This window comes from Balaenoptera borealis (assembly GCF_965194805.1).
Source record: "Balaenoptera borealis genome assembly, chromosome: 11".
Taxonomy (NCBI): Eukaryota; Metazoa; Chordata; class Mammalia; order Artiodactyla; family Balaenopteridae; genus Balaenoptera; species Balaenoptera borealis.
In genome coordinates, this window is record NC_138868.1 from 56,406,766 (window position 1) to 56,429,625 (window position 22,860).

The 22,860-nt window shown below is 35.0% G+C and overlaps 2 protein-coding genes and 1 long non-coding RNA gene across 4 annotated transcripts in view; 1 reads left to right on the forward strand and 2 right to left on the reverse strand.

The window, feature by feature from the left end:
- The window catches only part of LOC309606358 (serine/threonine-protein kinase MARK2-like), a 200,693-nt gene that overhangs the window by 112,594 nt on the left and 65,239 nt on the right, over positions 1-22,860 (reverse strand). The window lies entirely within an intron of this gene.
- The window catches only part of LOC309606389, a 103,773-nt gene that overhangs the window by 40,015 nt on the left and 40,898 nt on the right, over positions 1-22,860 (forward strand). The window lies entirely within an intron of this gene.
- Positions 1-22,860, reverse strand: part of RSF1 (remodeling and spacing factor 1) — a 182,439-nt gene that overhangs the window by 29,007 nt on the left and 130,572 nt on the right. For both annotated transcript variants that reach the window (XM_082343286.1, XM_082343287.1), the window contains exons 5-7: positions 21,793-21,947; positions 4,720-6,485; positions 2,762-2,968 (exon numbers count right to left, since the gene is read on the reverse strand). In XM_082343286.1, the coding sequence (XP_082199412.1) occupies positions 2,762-2,968; positions 4,720-6,485; positions 21,793-21,947 (2,128 nt within the window). The remainder of the gene's footprint in view (positions 1-2,761; positions 2,969-4,719; positions 6,486-21,792; positions 21,948-22,860) is intronic.

A 22,860-nucleotide genomic window follows, 5' to 3' on the forward strand; every position in this document is an offset into this window, starting at 1 on the left:
ACCTGCGTTCGATCCCTGGTCTGGGAACTAAGATCCCACAAGCAAAACAAAACAAAACAAAACAATTATTACTACAGTGTTCTAATGGTGATTTTCTGTTTTCCTCATGCCCTCAACATTTGCTATTTGGAATTCTTCTATAAAAAAAAAAAAAGTCCCTCCCCCATTACCCCATTTTTTTGTTTATTCAATTATTTATTTGTATCAGAATGAACTAATGAATATTATTTTATTCTTTGGGTTGTAATCTAAAACAATTATTTAATTTATTGTTCAAATTGTTCTAGCCATTGATATACTAGGAGTTTTCAGGTTGGCCCCTGTGTCCTTAGGACTCATTTGCATGCTTTTATTTTTTTTTAAAGCACTTCCTTACTTTCTGGTAATACAGGATACTCTAGGCACATCTTATATTTTCCTTGCCCAAGCCTTAGAATCAGCCATTTTCCCCAGAAACACTGGTTCTTTTATTGGAGAATGGTATTTAGAAATCGAGATCTGGGTGCTGAGTGCTCACTGCTCCTGGGTCTCCCTGATTCTAAGTTCTCACAGAGGACAGAGCTAGGAAATACATATATGTATAGCACCCCATGTATATACATATATCTATATTAAAATAAGCATGAGTTCATACTAATAACTCACCATCTAATCCAGCACCACAGGGTTCATTCTAGCCTTCAGCCTTATTTCTAACTTCTTTAACAGTGAGAAAGCTGGCTCCCATTATCTACACTTCATTTATTTGTATATAGTTTTATTTGTATATAGTTATATATAGTTTCTGAATTGCTAACATGTACCATGGGGAGGGTTTAGAGTGGGGAACAGAATGTGCACACATTTTAAAAGTGAAAAACTCCCTTCTCCATTTGCTACCAATAGCCAGAATTCAATTTAAGTTATATTAACATTATACTTCAGTTATGTGATTGATTGCTTACATAGGCATATGTGGACTAACCTGGGCACCTGATTCGATTTATCACATCATTTCTATCTTAAAACATAATCTAAATTTCAAATAACAAAATTAAAAATAAACTTTTAGAATTCAGTTTATTTCTAAAATGATGATTGTCTCTATTCTTCAAGAAAGGTAAAAACCCATTAAAATAAATACTACTACGTGAGATTTCCAAGCTTCAGGCAATGATCCCACTTATTTTCACTAAAGCATCTGAAAAACCCGATAGAGTTCTATACTCATCTATGAATTTATTGCTTTTCTGCTGTAAGCTCAAAGAGAACAAGGACCACATCTAATTCAGCATCATTTCCCTACCACTTAACACACAACAGCTGCCTAACATTTTTATTTGAGGATTATGCTTAAATATCTAGCATAAGAAATCCACCATATTTGGGATCTTCAGTTTCCAATGTCATTCTCTTTGCCACAATAACCAGCAATGGGATTTTCAGAGCAGTTATTAAGATAACCAAATAAAAATCCTATGTGTGTTCCAAGAAGGGTGCAACTTTCTCCATCTCCTGGATGTCATTTCTGCTCACCTCATTTTACTTTTCATTTCTTCACACCCCTTTGTCATTGACGTCTATTGCTGCCTCAGTCAAAATGCATTCTCTCAGTATAAAAAAATATTAGGAAATGGTAGGGAAAGAACACAAATATTGATTTTTGCTTGATTTAGGGGGCAGAAAAGACCACTATGTCAATCTTCTCTTTGCCTTTCTCCACACAAAAGTCTTGACCTAACTTTTATAGTTTGATGATCATAAAAACGCTTAGAAGGGTCTTCTCAGTGTAATTTTGACAACTGTTCTTCTCAGAGCTAAAGTTATTCTCTGGGTCTAAGTTATATCTTTTACTTGAACCCTCTGAAACTACTGGGATTTGATAAACTTCACTGATTTGGTTTCCAGATATAATTTTCACATTTAGGAAGAAAACTGCAAGTAAACCACAAACAGCTTTACCCCGGCACACAACAGATATCAGGAACTGTGCTTGGCAACTTTACATAACTTATTTCTGCTCCCATACAACTCAACCTATGTGGAAGTTTCTTTCTTTATGTCTCTTTCTACTTAATAGGTGGAGCTCGCTTTTAAAGTCAAATCTATTCCAAAGAACAGAACGGTTGCATAGAATTGAGCATAACAAGAGTGTTTCCTCAATAGGTTCTTTAGAAAGCACTTATGAACTGCAAAAATACATATATAGGTTAGGAACTGGTTTTCCTGATTTAGGCGATCTTTGAAGAACTTACTTCCTAAATAAGAAAGTCCCATGTAAATCTGTCACTATTTTTCTGAATATATCTGGTCTATAATTATCCTCTTAAATTTTTTTTTTTTACAACTGTCCACTTTCTAAAGTTTAAAGCCCTACTAGGTTACTACTTGACTTACATGTTTTTACAGAAAGGCAACAGGCCCTTTAGGTCTTACTTATTTAAAGCCGCCACTTCAGAAATATCATTATAAAATAACTTAAAGGAAAAGAAGAAAACTTTAAAGGAAAAAAACAGAATAGAAATATTTGAATAAACTAATTGATCTGTGAGAAGAGATTATAGGAGTGCATGCTTAAGTAGAGGAAATATCAATATAAAGCCAGGTAAGAATGAAAGCAAGATCCTAATCCTCCCTACAGTTGGGTTATTATCTGCGAAACAGAAATAAAGGCTATTTTGCACACATAAAACTGAAATCATGATCAAACCCAGAAGTTAGGCTGCTTCACACCACAGCATGCCAATAATTTGAATACTGTCCATTTAGATCAGGTACATACTAGTTCAGGATGGTTTGGAAGGCCGCATTTTTTGCATGGTTCATCATCATCTGCTAGGATGGCATCTTCACTTTCCTTTTCTTCCTCCTCTTCCGAAGCTGCAGATGATTTTTCACTGTCAGACCCTTCACTTTCATCATTGCTGGAATATTTCCACCTGCCACGTGTTCGAGAACCAGTCCAGCGAACTTTGCCTTTGGGTTTTACCTTGTATAAAATAAAACATTAGGATAATCTGATGTAATAAGAATGTTAAAAAAACAGTTCTGATTACATATGCATTGTAGAATATTTAGTGAATATACAAAGAAGAAAAGAAAAATTATTGTAGCTTCATCCACAGATATACCTACTATTAAATTTTGGTATATATTTCCATTAATTTTTTCTACTTTTTGGAAGGGAGAATTATAATGAACATTCTGTCTTATAACTATTTTCCCTAGTTATAAAATAGTCTCCTAACATCATGTGTGTGTGTATATATATGTATAAGCCATCACATAGCTGTATTTATCTAATCCACTACTAGACAGACATTTAGGTAGTTTTCCATTTTTCACTTTCATAAACAATGTATCCTTGCAAATACAAACTTTTACACACACTTCTGTGGTTAGGATAAATTCCTTGAAGAGGATTCTGGGTCAAAGGTCATGCGCTTTTCAAAGGCTCTATAATAGAGCGCTGACTATATTCTCACATATTGTTACATAAAAAATTTAATTCCCGTATTAGTGATGAATTTAAAAAATTTAATGGGTCAAAAATACATACAAAAATCCTGACAAACTTAAAAAATATTATTCAGAGAATAACTTTATAATGTTGGGAACTGCTTTTTATTGGCTGGCTTCACAATATTTTAAGTCATATTTCTGTTCACTCCTACAGTGTAAGTCCCCACCAGAGACCAAAATAATTCTAACAACAGAAGGGGAAATTTTTTTTAAGTAAAAATTCTAAAATTTAGTATTTCAGGGAACAAAGGATCACTTGCAATTAAGAACAATCTGACCACTTAAATATATCAAAAACAAAAGTAGCACTTTTAATTACAACAAACTCCCATAGGCTAGCCAAAGACTTGTACTAGATTTTGCTTAAAATAAGAGGGTCATAGAAAAAAAAAATTCTGGCTCTATGACTAATGATTAAAATGGGGACACAGAGGCACTCTCAAACACTGGCAATGAGAGGGTACATTAACTGGGCCTTTTTTGGAGGGCAATATAGAGAAAGCTATCAAAACTTAAAACACATATGCCCCTTGACCCAGCAATTCCAATTCTAGGGGTCTATTCTAAAGAAATACTCACTCATGTCCAAAAGGATCTTCAGTGCAGCACTGCCTGTAATAGTGAAAAATTGGAAACGACCTAAATGTCAATCAAGCAGGGAGTGGTTAAATAAACTGAGGTACACCCACACTATGGAATACTACGTGGCCACCAATAACCAAAAAGTACACTATATCTACTGATATGTAAAGAGTTCAGACACACACTGTTAAGTGAAAAGCTCATAGAAAAATAATTTGATTCGATCTATTTTTTAAAAGAATGGGAAGTATTTACGAACATGGACATGAATATATGGAAAAAGGACTGCAAAGAGATGTAGCCCAAACTGTTAATAGTGTTTCTAAGGAATTTTCATTTTTCAATCATACAGGTTAGGTATTACTTGGATAGTTTACAATACAGAGAATATATTTCTATATTGCCTACAACAGAGAAAAAGTTTAAAAGATGACAGGATTATACAGTCTGAAATTTAATGTCTGGAGATAACTACTAAGAAAAAACATCTCAGATATAGGAAGAGAGGCTTTTTTGTGGTTGTTGTTGTTTTAGTTATCTTTGAATGAGCTGATTTAGCCAAAAGCAAACAGGTACAAACACTCAGAGCCAAGTATTTCTAAGAAAAATTAAAACTCAGAGTAGAAGAAATTTTACCTTGGTTACTTTAGAATTTGTATCCTTCTCTGTTTTTTTCAAACTTTCTTTTTTCTCAGTTTTTTGCAAAGCTGCTGACTCTTCTTCTACTTCATCTTCTCCTTCCCCTCTTTTTTTATCAGCTTTCTGATCTCTGATTTCAGCTACTTTTGCTGTGGGTCTAGATATTCTTGGAGACCTCCTTAAAGTACGACCCACATTTGTTTTCTCTTCTTCCTTTTCTGTCTTCTCTTGCTTGGTTTCTGGCTCTAGAATTTTGGGAGGAGAATCTGGCTTCTTCTTCCTACTGGATATCCTAATTGTTAATTTGATGCCCTCTTTCTGCCTTTCAGAGGTTATTTCTGTGTTTTCTGAGGCAGTGGTTTCTTCTTCAGGAATCAACTTATATTTAAATTTGCTTTTTTGCATAGAACCCTTTGTCTCAGAAGGATCACCTGTGCCAGAGGTCTGGGCATTGTCCAGATCATCCACTTCTACCTTTGTGGATTCAGAATCCACTTTTAAAATTTCTGGGTCTATTTTCTCCAAGGACTGACCTTCAGTGGAACTGGTATTCTGACACTCTACCACTTCTTTTTCTGAGGCTAGTTTCTCACAGTGGACAGTCACGTTAGATGATGGAGAAGTTTCAGCTGTCTCGGGAGACCCTGCGTTTACTGATTCTACAGTACTCTTTGGAACCTCCTCTGGTATTGGACTCAATCTTTGTGTGTCTTTATCAAGAAAAGTCTTTTTGGACTTCTCTAACTTTTCAAGACATTCTAGGACTGGTGTGCGCTTATCCTTCTTACTTTTGGGAGACCTCTCTTCAACTCTCATGCTACAGGATTCAGCAGTAGATAAAGCAAATTTTAAAGAGAGATCCTTTGCTATTTCAGAAGTCTCAAGAGAGGTTTCCATTTCTGGAGGACCAGTTTCCTCTATGTGCCCTTTGTGACTCTGTGTCTCTAAGGCTGATATTGAACTATCTGCATCTTTCCCTAAAGTGACCACTTCTTTCTCAAGATCACCTATTTTCATACTCGTTATGACAGAATTTAAAGACTCTGCTCCATTTCCCTCCATGATGACACTTCTGTCCTTAGAGGGGCTACAGCTATCTTCCTTTGTATCATAAAACTTCATCTCCATCTGTTCTGTCTTAAAATTTGGAGTTACCCTTTCATCACTAACTTCTCCATTTACCAGCTGTTTCCCTTCATGACCAAAAGTAGTGATTGTAGAGATCCTTTTACAAGTCTCTTCCTCTTGTTTTATTTCATCTTTCAAAAACTCTTTTGTTGGAGTAACTGATTTACACAAAGGTCCTTTGATTGGACTGTCAAAATCATCACTCAGTTTAATTTCTCGTTTTTTTAGTGGTATCTTGGCCTGCTGGTCATTTTTAAGTTTCTCGGTTTCTTCAGTAGACTTCTCAGTGATTTCTTGAGAAGATTTAACATTGCCAGCAAAATCTAGCCTCTCAGGCTCTAGCTTCTCCATGCTACCTTTGATATCTCTAGGATCTGCTCTACATTCCTTCACTTCGACTTTTATGGGTTTGACATTTTCCTTGAAGGAATCACTTTCTTCTTTGATAATCTTTTTTTCTTCACTTTCTGGCAAAGGTTTTTCTAGCTTCACTATGACTGGCAGTTTTACAAGTTCCTTTTCATCTTCTTTTTCTATTTTCACAGTAGTCTCTTCTAGAGCATTGGGTGTAGAACAGTTTTCTGAATCTATTGGCTGCTCTTCACTTTTCATCTTTTCACTTTCCTTCTGTTCCTCTAAAAATCAGAAAACGTTCACATGAATCTAAGCATTCAAGATTATAAAATATATAAGGCATAACATAAAATATATTTCCATTTGAAGTTTCTCTCTTAAAAGAGGTGGCTTCTGTCACTGGACATCTGACAATAAAAAATAAAATCGGACAGTAAAGAAAATTACCAAACTCTGAAGTACAACTTTTAGATATTAAAAAAACTATTGTTTAGAAAGACTCAGGTTTCTGCTTTATACTTTTAGCTTCAATGTTCTCAATGAAATATAAATATTTATACAGCTCAAATAATTTATTCAAGCTCCAGTGATGGCTCAAAAATATGAAACTAAGAATATATCATAAAACATTTCCAAAAGACCATATTTGTTTTAAAACCTGACAACTGTTCTTCTTTGCAAGTCACTGAGCACTTCATTTCACTGAGGTAACATGAGCAAGGCAGTGGGAAAATGTTTTATGTTTTATTCAGGTAATAAAAGTAACAATTCTGTACAGAAAATGAAAAACAGAGAAACAAAAAACATGCCCATAATCCAAATACCCAGAGGCAATCACTATTAATATTTTATTTTAGGTTACTTCCTTCTAGTCTTATATATTTTTGAGAATGTTGGGATCATGCTGCTCCATTTTTCTCACTGAAACATTAGCATTTTCTTATGATATTAAATGCCTTTACAGAAATTGGACTTAATTATGTAACATCCCTCAATATGGTTATATTACAATTTACTTTATCAAATGCCATTACTGAACATTTCAGAAGTTAGTATTTTATAAGGAAACTATTTGTGTTTATCTATCAACTCCTCTTTTTACCTTATCGGCTATATATTTCCAACTTTCATGGAGTACCTAATAGTGCAAATTTAAATATAATAAAAGTATGGGGCTTCCCTGGTGACGCAGTGGTTAAGAATCTGCCTGCCAATGCAGGGGACACGGGTTCGAGCCTTGGTCCGGGAAGATCCTACATGCCGTGGAGCAACTAAGCCCGTGCGCCACAACTACTGAGCCTGCGCTCTAGAGCCCGCGTGCCACAACTACTGAGCCTGCGCTCTAGAGCCCGCGTGCCACAACTACTGAAGCCAGCGCGCCTAGAGCCCAAGCTCCGCAACAAGAGAAGCCATTGCAATGAGAAGCCCACACACCACAACGAAGAGTAGCTCCCGTGCACCACAACTAAAAGAAAGCCCGCGCTCAGCAACGAGGACCCAACGCAGCCAAAAATAAAATAAATAAATAAATTTATTAAAAATAAATAAATAAATATAACAAGAGTCATATTTAGTAAATATCATAATCTTTGAATGGAATTACAGAGAATGCATATATGCTTTAAACTTGTGCTCAGGGAATCTGAGCAGTGTTTTCAGAATTCTTTAACTACTAATTTTACCTAAATTTTCCTCACCCTATCCTTGCAACTGAAAAACCTCAATTCTAAATGAAGTTTTAGCAAGATAGGAATTAAAAACTTTTTTCTGAACAGATTCTTGCCAAGTTGATACACCAGACAGAGTTTCAACGTTTTCGTGGGAATAAAATATAATAGACAGAAGTGAGATGAAGTAGGACATATTCATTAAAGTGAGAATTCAACATTTCTTTTAAAAAGTTAAGTACTTTTATTACAAACCACCATTTCTTTTATGTTCAATCATACTGCAAATAAAAAATTCAAGAACCACTGATAACTACTGAGAACCTGAGATTAGAGTATTGCGCCTCCCTCTTTAACTGTCATATACTTATTTAACATATGCATGTCACTAAGAAAATTAAAGACATGACAGAAATTATCTAGTTTGAATGTCTTCCCTTTCCCATTGATTAAGCAGGTTTAGTAAATTCCTATTCATTGAAATTGGTTAATGTATCAGGAAGTCTAATTAAATAAATATCTTGGTTAACAATTAAAATACAGATTACCATCTTTATAAATAACTTTAGCCTAATACAAAGAGTATACTAAACACAATTTCATATTTTTTCTATATATTTTGGTTCAAAAAGCAACTCAGGATTCTCACTGTGACTCCCACCCAAGCTAAAATGACACTTTGCTTTTGGGGTGGTGAACGAATAAGTCCTTTAAACTGATTTTGATTTGAGTAACAACGTGGCAAAATAAAATGAAGAGTAACATTAGGTTCAAGACTCCTAGATTCAGTAATCCTAATTCAGCTAGTGGTGTATCTTTAGATATGTCACAAACTCTCTGATCCTCATTTCTTCATGTATAAATAAAGCAGCTGGACTAAGCGACCTCAACAATTATTCTTCACTGGCTTATATTTCTCTTAACCCCAAAATATTCAATATTTTTTTTGGCTTAGTTCTTATAAGAGAAAAACATAACAATTATAACTCTAGCTCCTGTAGATCACATGGATGTATCCCTAAAACCGAAGACACAAAAACCATGACATGAAATGAAACTTTAAGCACAATCATAATTGGTAAAAAGGTCATTCAGTTATACAAGCATTTTCAACAAGTTCTGTCAAAAGGAAACTAACTATAAAGGAAGATCCAAATTAGTTTAAGAGGCATGAAATTTGAAGTAACAAAACTCAAGGAAAAATTCACCTCTAAAATCACAATGCAACAGCAACACTGCTTGACAAACTTAAGGTGATTCAAGACAAGTGTTACTTACTGTGGGTTTTTAAAGCACATTCATTCATCTACTCAACAATTATCTATTAATCACCTATTGTGGGCTTTCCCACCCATCCCAATCACTATGTAATGAAACACTGAATGTTCTATGCAAGTTAACACTGAAGGACATTGCTAGTTACCTATCCAGTATCAATCTCCTCTTCTTTCTTACTACTACAACTCTGATTTTGTTCAAGAAAGTACTTGCCTCTTCAGATACCTTATAGCTAAAGGTCATGTGAACCAATTCTGGCCAATGAGATGCATGAGGAAATCTACTGGGTGAGACTTACAAGGTTCAGTTGACCTATGCCTTCTGCCCCTTCCCCTGCTTTTTGTCCAGAGTCTGCACACAATACCTGGAGAGGGAACAATCAAAGCCACGTGCTAAGGATGGCAGATTAGGAAGGGTACTTGACGGCTTCATGGAGCTGCTGAACCAGACCTGAACTGCTTACCACATGACTTTTTATTACAAGAAAAAAATTTAACTCACACTTGTCAGAATGGCCATCATCAAAAAGAAAACAAACAAATACTGGTGAGGATGTGAAGAAAAGGGAACCCTCATACACTGCTGGTGGGAAAGTAAACTGGTGCAACCACTGTGGAAAACAGAATGGAGGTTTCTCAGAAAACTAAAAGTAGAAATACCATATGACTCAGCAGTTCCACTCCTGGGTATATATATCTAAAAGAAACAACAATACTACTCGGAAAAGATACATGCACCCAATGTTCATAGCAGCATTATTTACAATTGCCAAGGTATGGAAGTAACCTAAGTGTCCATGAACAGATGAATGGATAAAGAAGATGTGGTAGATATATGCAATGGAATACTACTCAGCCATAAAAAAGAATGAAAGTTTGACATTTGCAGCAACACAGATGGACTTGGAGGGCATTATGCTAAGTGAAATAAGTCAGAGAAAGACAAATACTGTCTGATATCACATATATGTGGAATCTAAAAAATACAACATATAGCATTATTGATATATATCAATAAATTTAAAAATCTTTTATTTTATATTGGAATATAGTTGATTTACAATGTTGTGTTAGATTCAGTATACAGCAAAGTGATTCAGTAATACATACACATATATCTATTCTTTTCCAGATTTTTTTCCCATTTAGGTTATTACAGAATATTGAGTTCCCTGTGCTATACAGTAGATCCCTGTTGATTATCTATTTTATATATAGTAGTGTGTATATGTTAATCCCAAACTCCTAATTTATTCCCCCCCCCCCCACCTTTCCCCTCTGGTAACCAGAAGTTTGTTTTCAGAGTCTGTTTCTGTTTTTTAAATAAGTTCATTTATATCATTTTTTTTTAGATTCCACATATCAGTGATATCATATGATATTTGATCTTTCACTGTCCAACTTACTTCACTTAGTATGATAATCTTTAGGTCCATCCATGTTGCTGCAAATGGCATTATTTCATTCTTTTTCGTGGCTGAGTAATATTCGATTATATATATATATGTGTACCACATCTTCTTTATCCATTCATCTGTTGACAGACATTTAGGTTGCTTCCATGTCTTGGCTATTGTAAATAGTGCTGCTATGAACATTGGGGGGCATGTATCTTTTTGAATTACAGTTTTCTCTGAATTTATGCCCAGGAGTGGGACTGCTGGATCATATGGTAGCCCTATTTTTACTTTTTTAAAGGAAACTCCATACTGTTCTCCCTAGTGGCTGTACCAATTTACATTCCCACCAACAGTGCAGGAGGGTTCCCTTTTCTCCACACCCTCTCCAGTATTTATTGTTTGTAGACTTTTTGATGATGGCCATTCTGACTGTGTGAGGTGATACCTCATTGTAGTTTTGATTTGTGTTTCTCTAATACTTAGCGATGTTAAGCATCTTTTCATGTGCTTTTTGTCCATCTGTATGTCTTCTTTAGAGAAATGTCCCTTTAGATGTTCTGCCCATTTTCTGATTGGGTTGTTTGTTTGTTTTTTATATTGAGCTGCATGAGCTACTTGTATATTTGGAGATTAATCCCTTGTTGGTTGCATCGTTTGCAAATATTTTTTCCCATTCTGTGGGTCGTCTTTTCATATTGTTTATGGTTTCCTTTGCTGTGCAAAATCTTTTAAGTTTAATTAGGTCCCATTTGTTTATTTTTGTTTTTGTTTTGGCCACACCCGCGCAGCATGTGGGACCTTAATTCCCCGACTAGGGATCGAACCCATGCCCCCTGCAGTGGAAGCAGAGTCTTAACCACTGGACTGCCAGGGAAGTCCCTGTTTTTATTTTTGTTACTCTAGGAGGTGGATCCAAAAATATATTGCTGGATTTATGTCAAAGAGTGCTCTGCCTATGTTTTCCTCTAACAGTTATATAGTTTCCGGTCTTACATTTAGGTCTTCAGTCCATTTTGAGTTTATTTTTGTGTATGGTGTTAGAGAATGTTCTAATTTCATTCTTTTACATGTAGCTGCCCAGCTTTCCCAGCACCACTTGTTGAAGAGGCTGTCTCTTCTCCATTGGATATTCTTGCCTTCTTTGTGGTGGATTAATTGGCCATAGGTGCGTGGGCTTATTTCTGGGCTTTCTAGCCTGTTCCATTGATCTGTATTTCTGTTTTTGTGCCAGTACCATACTGTTTTACTGACTGCAGCTTTATAGTATAGTCTGAAGTCAGGGAGCCTGATTCCTCCAGCTCCATTTTTCTTTCTCAAGATTGCTTTGGCTATTCGGGTCTTTTGTGTTTCCATACAAATTTAAAAACTTTTTTGTTCTAGTTCTGTTAAAAATGCCATTGGCAATTTGATAGGGATTGCACTGAATCTGTAGATTGCCTTGGGTAGTATAGTCATTTTGAGAATAGTGATTCTTTCAATCCTAGAATATGGTGTATCTTTCCATCTGTTTTGCATCATCTTCGATGGCTTTCATCAGTGTCTTACCATTTTCAGAGTACAGGTCTTTTGCTTCCTTAGGTAGGTTTATTCCTAGGTATTTTATTCTTTTTGATGCGATGGTAAATGGGATTGTTTCCTTAAATTCTCTTTCTGATCTTTCATTGTTAGTGTACAGAAATGCAACAGTTTTGTGTGTATTCATTAATGAGCTCTAATAGTTTTCTGGACTCAAAATATTGAAATTATCATTTGATATTACCAACATGTATCTAATGGACAAATAATAGGAGCTGCCTTCACTAAAACATCAGTACTATCATTTTATTGCATGTTAAAGGGATATGAACTGGTGCCAATCCTTTTGTAACTTATTTAAAAATTACATGGTAGATATCTGCCAAAAAAGGTATCAAGAAGTCTTTTATAATTAAGTATAACAAAATAAAGCCACAGGGGACTTCCCTGGTAGTCCAGTGGTTAAGACTCACATTCCCAATGCAGGGGGCCCGGGTTCAATCCCTGGTCAGGGAATTAGATCCTACATGCCACAACTAAAGATCCCACATGCCACAACAAAGATCCCACGTGACTCAACTAAAAGATCCCGCATGCCCCAACTAAAAAAAAAGATCCCGCATGCTGCAATGAAGACCCTACATGCCACAACTAAGACCTAGCGCAGCCAAATAAATAAATAAATAAAAATTTAAAAAGTAAAGCCACCCACAGAAAACAAATGAACCACTTAATAAATTATTAGAAGGCAAACAGGAAATAGAACCCTGTCAGCACCCGAAAAGCCACACACAAGCCTTTTCCTGATAGTAATTCCTTCTTTAACAAGTATAACTATTACCTTGACTTTTATATTAATCACTTCCTTATTTTGCTTTATAGTTTAGTTTTACCTTTTATTTTCTTTTTTAGGTCTCTTTAACCTACTATTGTTCCTCCATCCTTTATTTTTTTTGCAATTTATTTGAGTCACCAAATCAAGTAATTTGATGGTGACTCAATTCTATAATTTCTGGATTTTGCTGACTGCATTCCCATATTCCTCTTTTTTCCCTGTAAATCATCACTTTAATCTATAGCCTGCATCAGATTCAGGTTCAATTTCTGTGGCAAAACTACTTCAGTGGTGGTATGTTCTTTATCAAGAGGCATTAATGTCTGATCATCTCTTCATGTGATGTTAAGAGATGTTAATGCTGAGTATCTAAAACGTTTTCTCATTAGGGATTACAAAATGATATTCCCATTCTGTCAATCTTCCATCAGTGATTATAAACCCTATAAAAATAAACTTTACTAATTTATTGTTTTGTTATACAGTGGTACAGTTAATACTGAAAAGTCAGGATTAAAGTTCAATTCTTTTTGTTTATTTAACAATTTTCAAAATAATAATTTAGTCTCCACTGGCATCCTCCAAAGGTAACCAGTTTTTCTATTAGTATTATGATGAAGTCATGGATTTAAGACATATTCAATGTGTTTTAATCCACTACAGTTATTTTCCTTGTGATGCTTAAATTGTCCCATCTTAGACAATGGAAACCTTTTTAAGTTGGCTCTTGAGTCTTTCTGAAATGACTTTGATACAGTCCATACTACTTGGAATGACAGGATGTTTCTTGGCTCATTATGCCCCAGAACTGGAATCAGCCACTTTTCCGAGACACCTTGGTTTACTTTAATGGCAAACTGTATTTCAAGACCACGATCTGGGTGCTAAAGGATGCTCACTGCTACTGGGTTGGCCATTGTTTTTAAGTCTTTTCAGTGGACAGTGCTAGAAAATAATAAAATTAACCCATGAGTTCATAATGATATTTGTTTTTCCTTAACTTTTCTGTCTTACATCTTATTTCTTTTTCCCACACTGCGAATCTTGGTTTTCAAGGACACCACAGATGATATAATTAGAACATCAGTTATTTTTTCCTCATATTATGCACGTTTTCAGAATAACAATGACACCACCATCACCAAAGTGATTTAATGAAAGGTTCACAAGTTTTTTGCATGTACTCTTCCCATTCTTTCTCCATTTGTTTTGTCTTACTATAGCTCCACTGTGAAAACACATAGCCATTAAAGACTACATGTTCTCTGTATCTGTCAGTTAGGTTTAGTTACATGTAACTACCAAGTTAATGCTCACCCAACATTCTTTTTTAAATCTTTATTTTGAAATAATTTTAGACATATAGATGTGTTACAAAAATAGTTCAAGTACATCATCACCCTGTTTCCCCTAAGTTAACAACTTACATACTCACAGCACAATTATCAAAACCAGGAAATTAACATTAGTAAAATACTATTAAACATAAACAGATTTTATTTAAATTTTGCCTTTCCTCCCAACCAACCCCCCACCAGATCCTTTCCGTTTGAGGATCCATGTCTCATTTTGTTCTTGTGTTTCCTTAGTCTCCTCCAATCTGTGACCATTCCTCATTCTTTCCTTGTCTTTTCTGATCTTGACAGTTATTTTGTAGAATACCTCTCACTTTGGTCTTGTTTGATGTTTTCTCTAGATTAAGATATACATTTTTGATGAAAAATTTCACAGAAGAAATGTTGTGCATTATATCAGAGGCTACATGATGATGTAAATACCTTGATCATTCGGTTACAGTGGTGTTGGCTGCTCATTCCACTGTAAAGTTAACCATTTCCCCCTTTGTAACAGGTAAATGTCTTGGGGAGATACTTTGAGATTATGCTAATATCCTGTTTCTCCACAAATTTGCACCCACTAATTTTATTGTCTGTCAGAGATCTTCCCTGCAACAATTACTACTGCAGTATTTCCCTAATGGTAAATTTGTTATTATTCTCATTCCTTCTACACTGCAGGGAAATGTAGTCCCTGCAGTGCAAAAGGAATTAATTGATATTCACCTGCAGGGAAGACCTGTCCCTTCACCCCCATTTATTTATTTATTCAATTAGGTACTTATATAAGTAGGAACTCATAGGTATTTCTTTTATTCTAAGATTTAAAGTCTATCATCATATAAATTTGTTGCTAAAACAGTTCTGCTTTCACCACTGAGAGCTCCTTCCAGTTGGCACTGTGTACTACTGAGATGCCTAAATTATTTTTTGAATATGTCCTTCATTTCTGTCATTCTAAGATATTCTAGGTTTATCCTGTATTTTCCCTGCCCATCTCCTGAATCAATCAATCTTGTCTTTAAGGGGCACTAGTTCCTTTTAATGGAAAACAATATTTTGAAATAAAAATCTAGAAGCTAACAGTGCTCATTGCTACTGGGGTATCACTGTTCTTAGATTCCTCTCATGAACAGAGGTAAGAAATACATGTATGTATATTAAAATGTACAAATGAATACATTTATATTTATTTCTATATCACCCACCATTGAGGTTTTGTTAGTCTTTTTGGCTATCTGAAGCTCATTCACTAGAAGATCCCTATAAAAAGACTCATGGGGAATTAGGTCTTCGATAGCAGTTTACCTGTAGTCTCTATCTAAAAGTCAGTTTGGCTAGACATAAAATCTCTGGTTCACATTTTTCCCCCTTACATATGTTATGGCATTTTCTTCTGGCATAAGTCATTGCTTTCAAATATAGTGATGGCAGTCTTATATTCTTTCCCCTATAAGTTACCTGGTCTTTTTGTCAGGATTGCCAAAGTACTTTCTTCAAAGCCCAATACTTTTACTAGAATATGTCTTGATGTTGGTTGTTCTGGGTTGATTTTCCAAGGTACGCAGTGTCTTTTAAATACGTAGTCTCATATCCTTTTTTTATTTCAAGAAGTTTTGTTAAGCATAGTCTTTAGCATTTTTGTCTGTTCCCTTGCTTTGGTTTTCTTTTTTATGGACCTCTGTTGGATTTTCACTGCGTATCTTCAAATCCTTATCTCTTTCTCTCAAATCTTTATATCTTTATTCATTTGCTTTTGTTTTTAACTTTTTAAAAAAACACACACCTTTCCATCTGCTATTTATTAAGGTCAATAATTCTTGTGTTTGTTGACTCAGATGTTATTCATAGATTTTTGAAAAATCATAACTCTACCACCTATTAAGTTTTCATATGTTTAGTAAGAATGTCTTTTGGGTAAGCTTTCATTCTCTGCAGTGATGTTATTCTACCTCTTATTCTCTTTTGTTATTATAATTCTGTGGGATTTGACCTGGATCTTTTTTAGTTGCTCATTTTCATGGCAAGTAGACAGTTTTTCTAATTCCACAGCTATAGAGCTCTGCATTTTTTATATTAAAAATTAAAGTGGGGCTTCCCTGGTGGCACAGTGGTTGAGAGTCTGCCTGCTAATGCAGGGGACATGGGTTCGAGCCCTGGTCTGGGAAGATCCCACATGCCATGGAGCAACTAGGCCCGTGAGCCACAACTACTGAGCCTGCGCATCTGGAGCCTGTGCTTCGCAACGGGGGAGGCCACGATAGTGAGAGGCCCGCGCACCGCGATGAAGAGTGGACCCCGCTTGCCGCAACTAGAGAAAGCCCTAGCACGGAAACGAAGACCCAACATAGCAACCAATCAATCAATCAATAAAAATAAATAAATAAATCTTAAAAGCAGAAACCTACCATTAAAAAAAAAAACAAAAGAACTACCAGATTTTATTAAAAAAAAAAATTAAAGTGATTTACTTTATGAGGTCACCTAACTCTAGCCTTCTCCCATACTTTTATTTGCACCTTCTTTTCTGCTTGTCTCCATTGTCCCTATTGTACTTAATTTAGATCCTATTCCCAGCAGATTGCACAAAGCTCTGTGTGGAGTTTAGTCCTGGAAGGGAGCTTTGGCTGGAGAAATTTGAGAAGTCATAAGGCCCAGAGTACCGAGTCCCTTTAAGATCTTAATTTCACATACTGTTAACAGTTTTTTATTTTTGCCATCAAAATGTTCCTTTTATAGGGGAATCTGTAGAGAGTCAAAAACCATGCCACTGATATTTTCCAAAAATTATGAATGATAACTTAAATTATCACCTTCTGATTCTAGTCACAACAAACTCAATCAGAAAAGAAAACTTCAACAGTTTCTCTAATCGTGAAACGTTTTTCTTTTCTTCTTCCTCCCTTCTCTCCCTTCCTTCCTTCCTAGGGAGTGGAATGAAGAGCTAGTATAATACTAAAAACTAAATAATGATGGTATTCAATTACAAAAATTGTATGAATATCCTGAGCATAGATGCCCTGTATACAAAACTATTCTTTAAAATTCTATCAGGCATTTTCAAATTGATAGAATTTTAAAGAATGGTTTTGTATAAATAGGGCATCTACACTCAGGATATTCACATAATTTTTGTAACTGAAGGTCATCATTAAGTTTTCAGTACTGTACTAGTAAACTTTGGTTTAGTAATTTATCCTGTTGCTATTCTCTCCACTCTGTCAGTATTACTTCAGGAAGGCAAAGTAAACAATATTAATTATTCTCCTTAAGACTGAATTCAGGGCTTCCCTGGTGGCGCAGTGGTTAAGGATCTGCCTGCCAATGCAGGGGACACGGGTTTGAGCCCTGGTCCAGGAAGATCCCACACGCTGCGGAGCAACTGAGCCCATGCACCTAGAGCCCGTGCTCTGCAACAAGACAAGCCACCGCAATGAGAAGCCCGTGCACTGCAACGAAGAGTAGCCCCTGCTTGCCGCAACTAAAGCAAGCTCACGCGCAGCAAGGAAGACGCAATGTAGCCCTAAATAAATAAATAAATAAATAAACAAACAAACAAACAAACAAACAAATAAATAAATAAATAAAAGACTGAATTCAGAAAACCTATTTCGGAATGCAGGCCATAACATCCATTTCTAGATACCAAATGCAGTATAGGAAAGTGTGCCAGATTATCCCTTAACTGCTACATTTCCTATTGAACCAATTTCACAAAAAATGAATAAATCAACTCATTAATTGCAATATCAAAAATGTTTCCATTGTATCACCAACCCAATAAATTGGAGTCTTTGGGAAAATATTAATTGATAAGGTAAAGATCCTTCCCTGAATGATATTAAAAGTTTTAATCCCTCCCCCCACCAAAGCTTCTTAGCAGCACACCATGACTAGGCCATCTATGTGCCATGGGCTAAGAAAAGCTTTTTTCCTTCTCCTGAGAACTTGACTGTTGGTTAAGTTCTGCTCCTCTTATAAACCAAAAATTGGAATGTCAACTCAATCACTAGGCCACAGAGCTCATGTTATCAATAACTTCTAATGGACGAACTACATCTGGATTGAGAAAAAAAAAAAAATATGTAAAGCACTGAGAACAGTGTTGGCACATTGTGATGATATACGTGTCAGCTATTTTATCCACTACAACGTAAGCTTCACGAAAGCAAGGATTTTACTCTGCTTTGTTTACTAAATTCCCATGCCTAAAATCATGCTTGGCACATAGTAGGTGCACAATAAGTATTTGTCGAATGAATGATAAGAATCATTTTGCTGTTAGAATAAGAGAAACAGAAGAGACACTATTTAAGAGAAAGAAAAAAACCAGAGAACTAAATGTCTTGCTCCTCCCCTCCTTTGCTTTTTCAAGAGTTGTCCTCCCTTACAGACTTTCTTTTAATTGTACTGAGAGTCAGAACATCAGCATTCACTGAGGAATATTTTCAGAAACAGCTGTATGAAAGCCATTATTGTCCAGTTGGCCCTCTGCATCCTCAGATTGAAAATATTCAGAAAAAAAATTCCAGAAAGTCCCAAAATGAGAAACTTGAATTTGCCACACACAGGCAACTATTCACATAGCATTTAGATTGTATTAGGTATTATAAGTAATCTATGGATGATTTAAATGAAGTATACGGGAGGATTTGCATAGGTGATATGCAAATACTATTCTATTTTATATAAGGGACTTGAGCCTTCTTGGATTTTGGTATCAGCAGAGGTTCTGGGACCAATCCCCAGAGAGACCAAGGGATGACCATATTTGTTTTCAAGGTTAGGAGAAGACTGCCTTTATAACCTTGATACTCAAACTGTGGTCCTCTGACCAGCAGGCATCAACATCAACTTGGCCTCTGTAAAAATGGTGAATCAGGTAAATCACTAGGTAAACATCATGCATATTAAAATTTGAGAAGTACAGTTCTAGATCACTCTAGTTAAAGGCATAGGCTTTACAAGAATCAGAGTTCAAATCTAGACTCTGACACATTATTATCTATATGACTTGGGCAAGCTTATAAACTTCCAAATTCCTTCATCTGTAAAACTGAAATAATAATAGTACCTCAAAGAGCTGCTAATCCTTTTCTTAAGAGGATTAAATAAAAATGCACATGAAGCATTTGGTAGGCTCCAAAGAAGCAGGACATGCCCAATAAATGTTAGTTGGTGTTATTGCTGAAATTCCATCCCCCGCCTATAAGGCCCCCAACAGTGAAATTTTAGAATTAAATACAAGAAAGAGCTTTACTTTATTGAGGAAATAGTTTGTTTTTCTTTCTAATTTAAACTATACAATGACTCCCCCTTCAAAATCAGTGTAAAATTTAAGTTCACTTAATAGGAATATTGCCTCTTAAATTTCTATTGCCTTGACCTCTTTGGTTTTGATTTAAATACATTGGAGAAGAAGCAAACAGGAATGAATGACCAAACTGAATGACCAAATGAATATTAAGTCTAAACTCAGAACTAATCCTTAGGGATGCTACTAAAAAAATCTGGAAAATTCAATAACATTATATAGTAAACTTGAAAATTGCTAAGAAAGTAAATCTTAATGGTTCTCATCACAAGAAAAAGTTTTTTGTAACTTTGTATGGAGACAGATAATTACTAAATTTATTGTGGTGATCATTTCACAAGGCATACAAACGTCAAATCATTATGTTGTACCCCTGAAACGAATAATAATGTTATATGTCAATTATACTTCAATTTAAAAACATCTTAAAATTCAATAGTGGGTTTAGACTACTTCAAAATTATTAAGTTTTACTGATGTAGGCTACAAACTGAATTTTAAGATATAGAAAAGAATTTTTCAAATCAGAAATATGGCTTATGAGTAAGACCACCAAAGATATTTGAAATCATATAAACACTGGTCAAAGGAGGACAATAAGCAGGATTTTTGCTAAAAGCAATGCTTAATATGTACGAACATTATACCCTACATTAAAAGGCATAATTACTTGTTTTTATGCAATGCTTGCAGCTAGGGGATGACTTTATGGTTAATTCCCTCAAAGCAGCAAATAAGGTAAAAACATATTGCTTTCAGGTTCTAATCAAAACAGTAAAGGAAAACTAACAGTAGAGGAAGAAAGCATAATAAGGAGAGCAAATTCTCTCCCCTGTCATTAAAAGGTATGTTATCAACAAAAAGTATTAACTAAAATGATGTTAGACAAAATTTCAGTTGGTTTCTCTGCTTCTAGAAAAGTTAGGACTTGGTTCTGTCCTTCTAAAAAGATTACGATTTGATCTGCTCAGTTAAGCATACTAGGAAACTCAATCAGGAAATCAAGTTTAATAATTATAATTCTTGTAGACTTAAGGATTTGCTAAGGGCAATCCAGAACAAAACAAATAAAGAAAACCAATCCACACCACACACACACACACACACAATTAAAGAACTGGCAAAGGACTTGAATAGATATTTTTCCCGAGAAGATACACAAATGGCTAAGAAAAGGTGTTCAACATCATTATAGCCAATATGAAAAGGCAAATCAAAACCACAGATACCACTTCACATCCATTAGAATGGCTATTATTTTAAAACAAAGAAAAGAAAGTGACAAGTGATGTGTAGCATGTGAAAAAATTGGAACCCTTATGCATTATTGGTAGGAATGTAAAATGGTGCAGTGGCTGTAGAAAACGGTACGGCAGATCCTCAAAAAATTAAAAACAGAACTATCATCGGATCCAGTAATTCTGCTTCAGGTATATACCCAAAAGAAGTGAAAGCAGATATCTATACACCCACTTTCATAGCAGCATTATTCTCAATAGACAAAAGGTAGAAGAAACCCAAGTATCCAGTGACAGATGAATACATAAAATGTGGTAGATACACACAATGGAATATTAGCCTTAAAAAGGAAAAATTCTGATACTTGCTACAATATGGATGAACACTGAAGACATTAAGCTCAATGAAAATGAGACAGTCACAAATGGACAAATACTGCCATGATTTCTCTGAAATAAGGTTCCTAGAGTTAGTCAAATTCATAGAGAAAGAAAGTAGAATGATGGATGCCTGGGGCTGAGGGGAGGAGGAAAGGGGAATTAGTGTTTAATGAGCACAGAGTTTCAGTTGGGGGAGCTAAGTCTGGAGATGAATGGTGGTGACAGTTGCACAACAACACAAATGAACTTAATGCCATAGAACTGTACACTTAAAAATGGTTAAAATGATAAAATTTTATGTTATGCATATTTTACCACAATAATTTTTTAAAAGTTCACTAATATCTTGTACTCTTAAATTAGTAACAGATATTATGTTTTGATGATATGAACATTTTTTATTTAAATTTTTTAAATGTTCAATATAAAAGACCAAAGTCCTCAATGGTTTTTTTGCTGCTGCTGCTTTTTTTTTTTTCATTAAATAAAAGGAAAATGTACCTCCTTTTACAGGAAGGGTTAAAAATTTTCAAATTGAGGGAATTTCAATTTATATAGCTGGGAAGAGGAGTAGAAAAGAGAAGAAATTACAAAACAAAGCAAAACAAAACACACAAAAAAAACCTTGTTTAGGTGTTTCTTCCTCCTTTTTAGTCTCCTCATCCTCTAAGCTGGGACTTTCCCGGGAAGAGTTGTCCTGTTGGCTAGAGTTTTTCAATAGTACAGGATCAATTTGTGCTTTCAGGAGCGCAAGAGTCTCAGCCAACTCGTTTCGATTTCTAAAAAAGTGGAAAAAAAAAAGACAGCATAAAAATCTTTCTTGTTTTCTAAGACCTGTGTTGCCAGGGGTTGCGGGGGGAGGGTCGGAGAATTGGGAGCCTGGGGTTAGCAGATGCAAACTAGTATATATAAGATGGATAAACAACAAGGTCCTACTGTATAGCACATGGGACTATATTTAATATCCTGTGATAAACCATAATGGAAAAGAATATGAAAAAGAATATGTATAACTGAGTCACCTTGCTGTACAGTAGAAATGAACACAACACTGCAAATCAACTATACTTCAATAAAATTTAAAAAATCTTTCTTCTGTTCTAAAGAGATTTCAGAATATATCTATTAGAAATTAAAATTTTAAAAAGAAAAACATATTAAGAACATCCAAAACACTAGTACAGCTAACCCTAATTAACCTTAAATTTTAAAATTACTTACGTAGGAATGAATACATATTAAAATAAACTCTTCCCCAAAGAGGAATCTTAAGACTATTCTATTGATTTGAATGGCAATGCAAATGTCTTTGGTTAAAAAAGAACAGTAGGAACAAAAATTAAACAAAAAGCAAATTTTGATAATTTTTTTAAATACTATGCAATGTCTAGGGAGTACAAAATCAACGGAAACCTTGCTTGAAGAAGAATTTTTTTTAAACTAAATGATTCAAGTTTTTGATTCATTTGGGAATAAGAACTCTTTTCCACCTACATAGAGAATAATATTTGAAACTGCTATGGAAGTCTACTAACACAGTTCAAAACCCCCAAAATTTAGGTTATGGATGCTGCTTTGTCAATTAGAGTTTACAACTACAGGAAGGGAATTCATTTTGAATAAAAAATACAAGAAAATTCCAAATAAATAAGATACCAATCTACAAATCATCTGTTTTTACTACCAAATCCG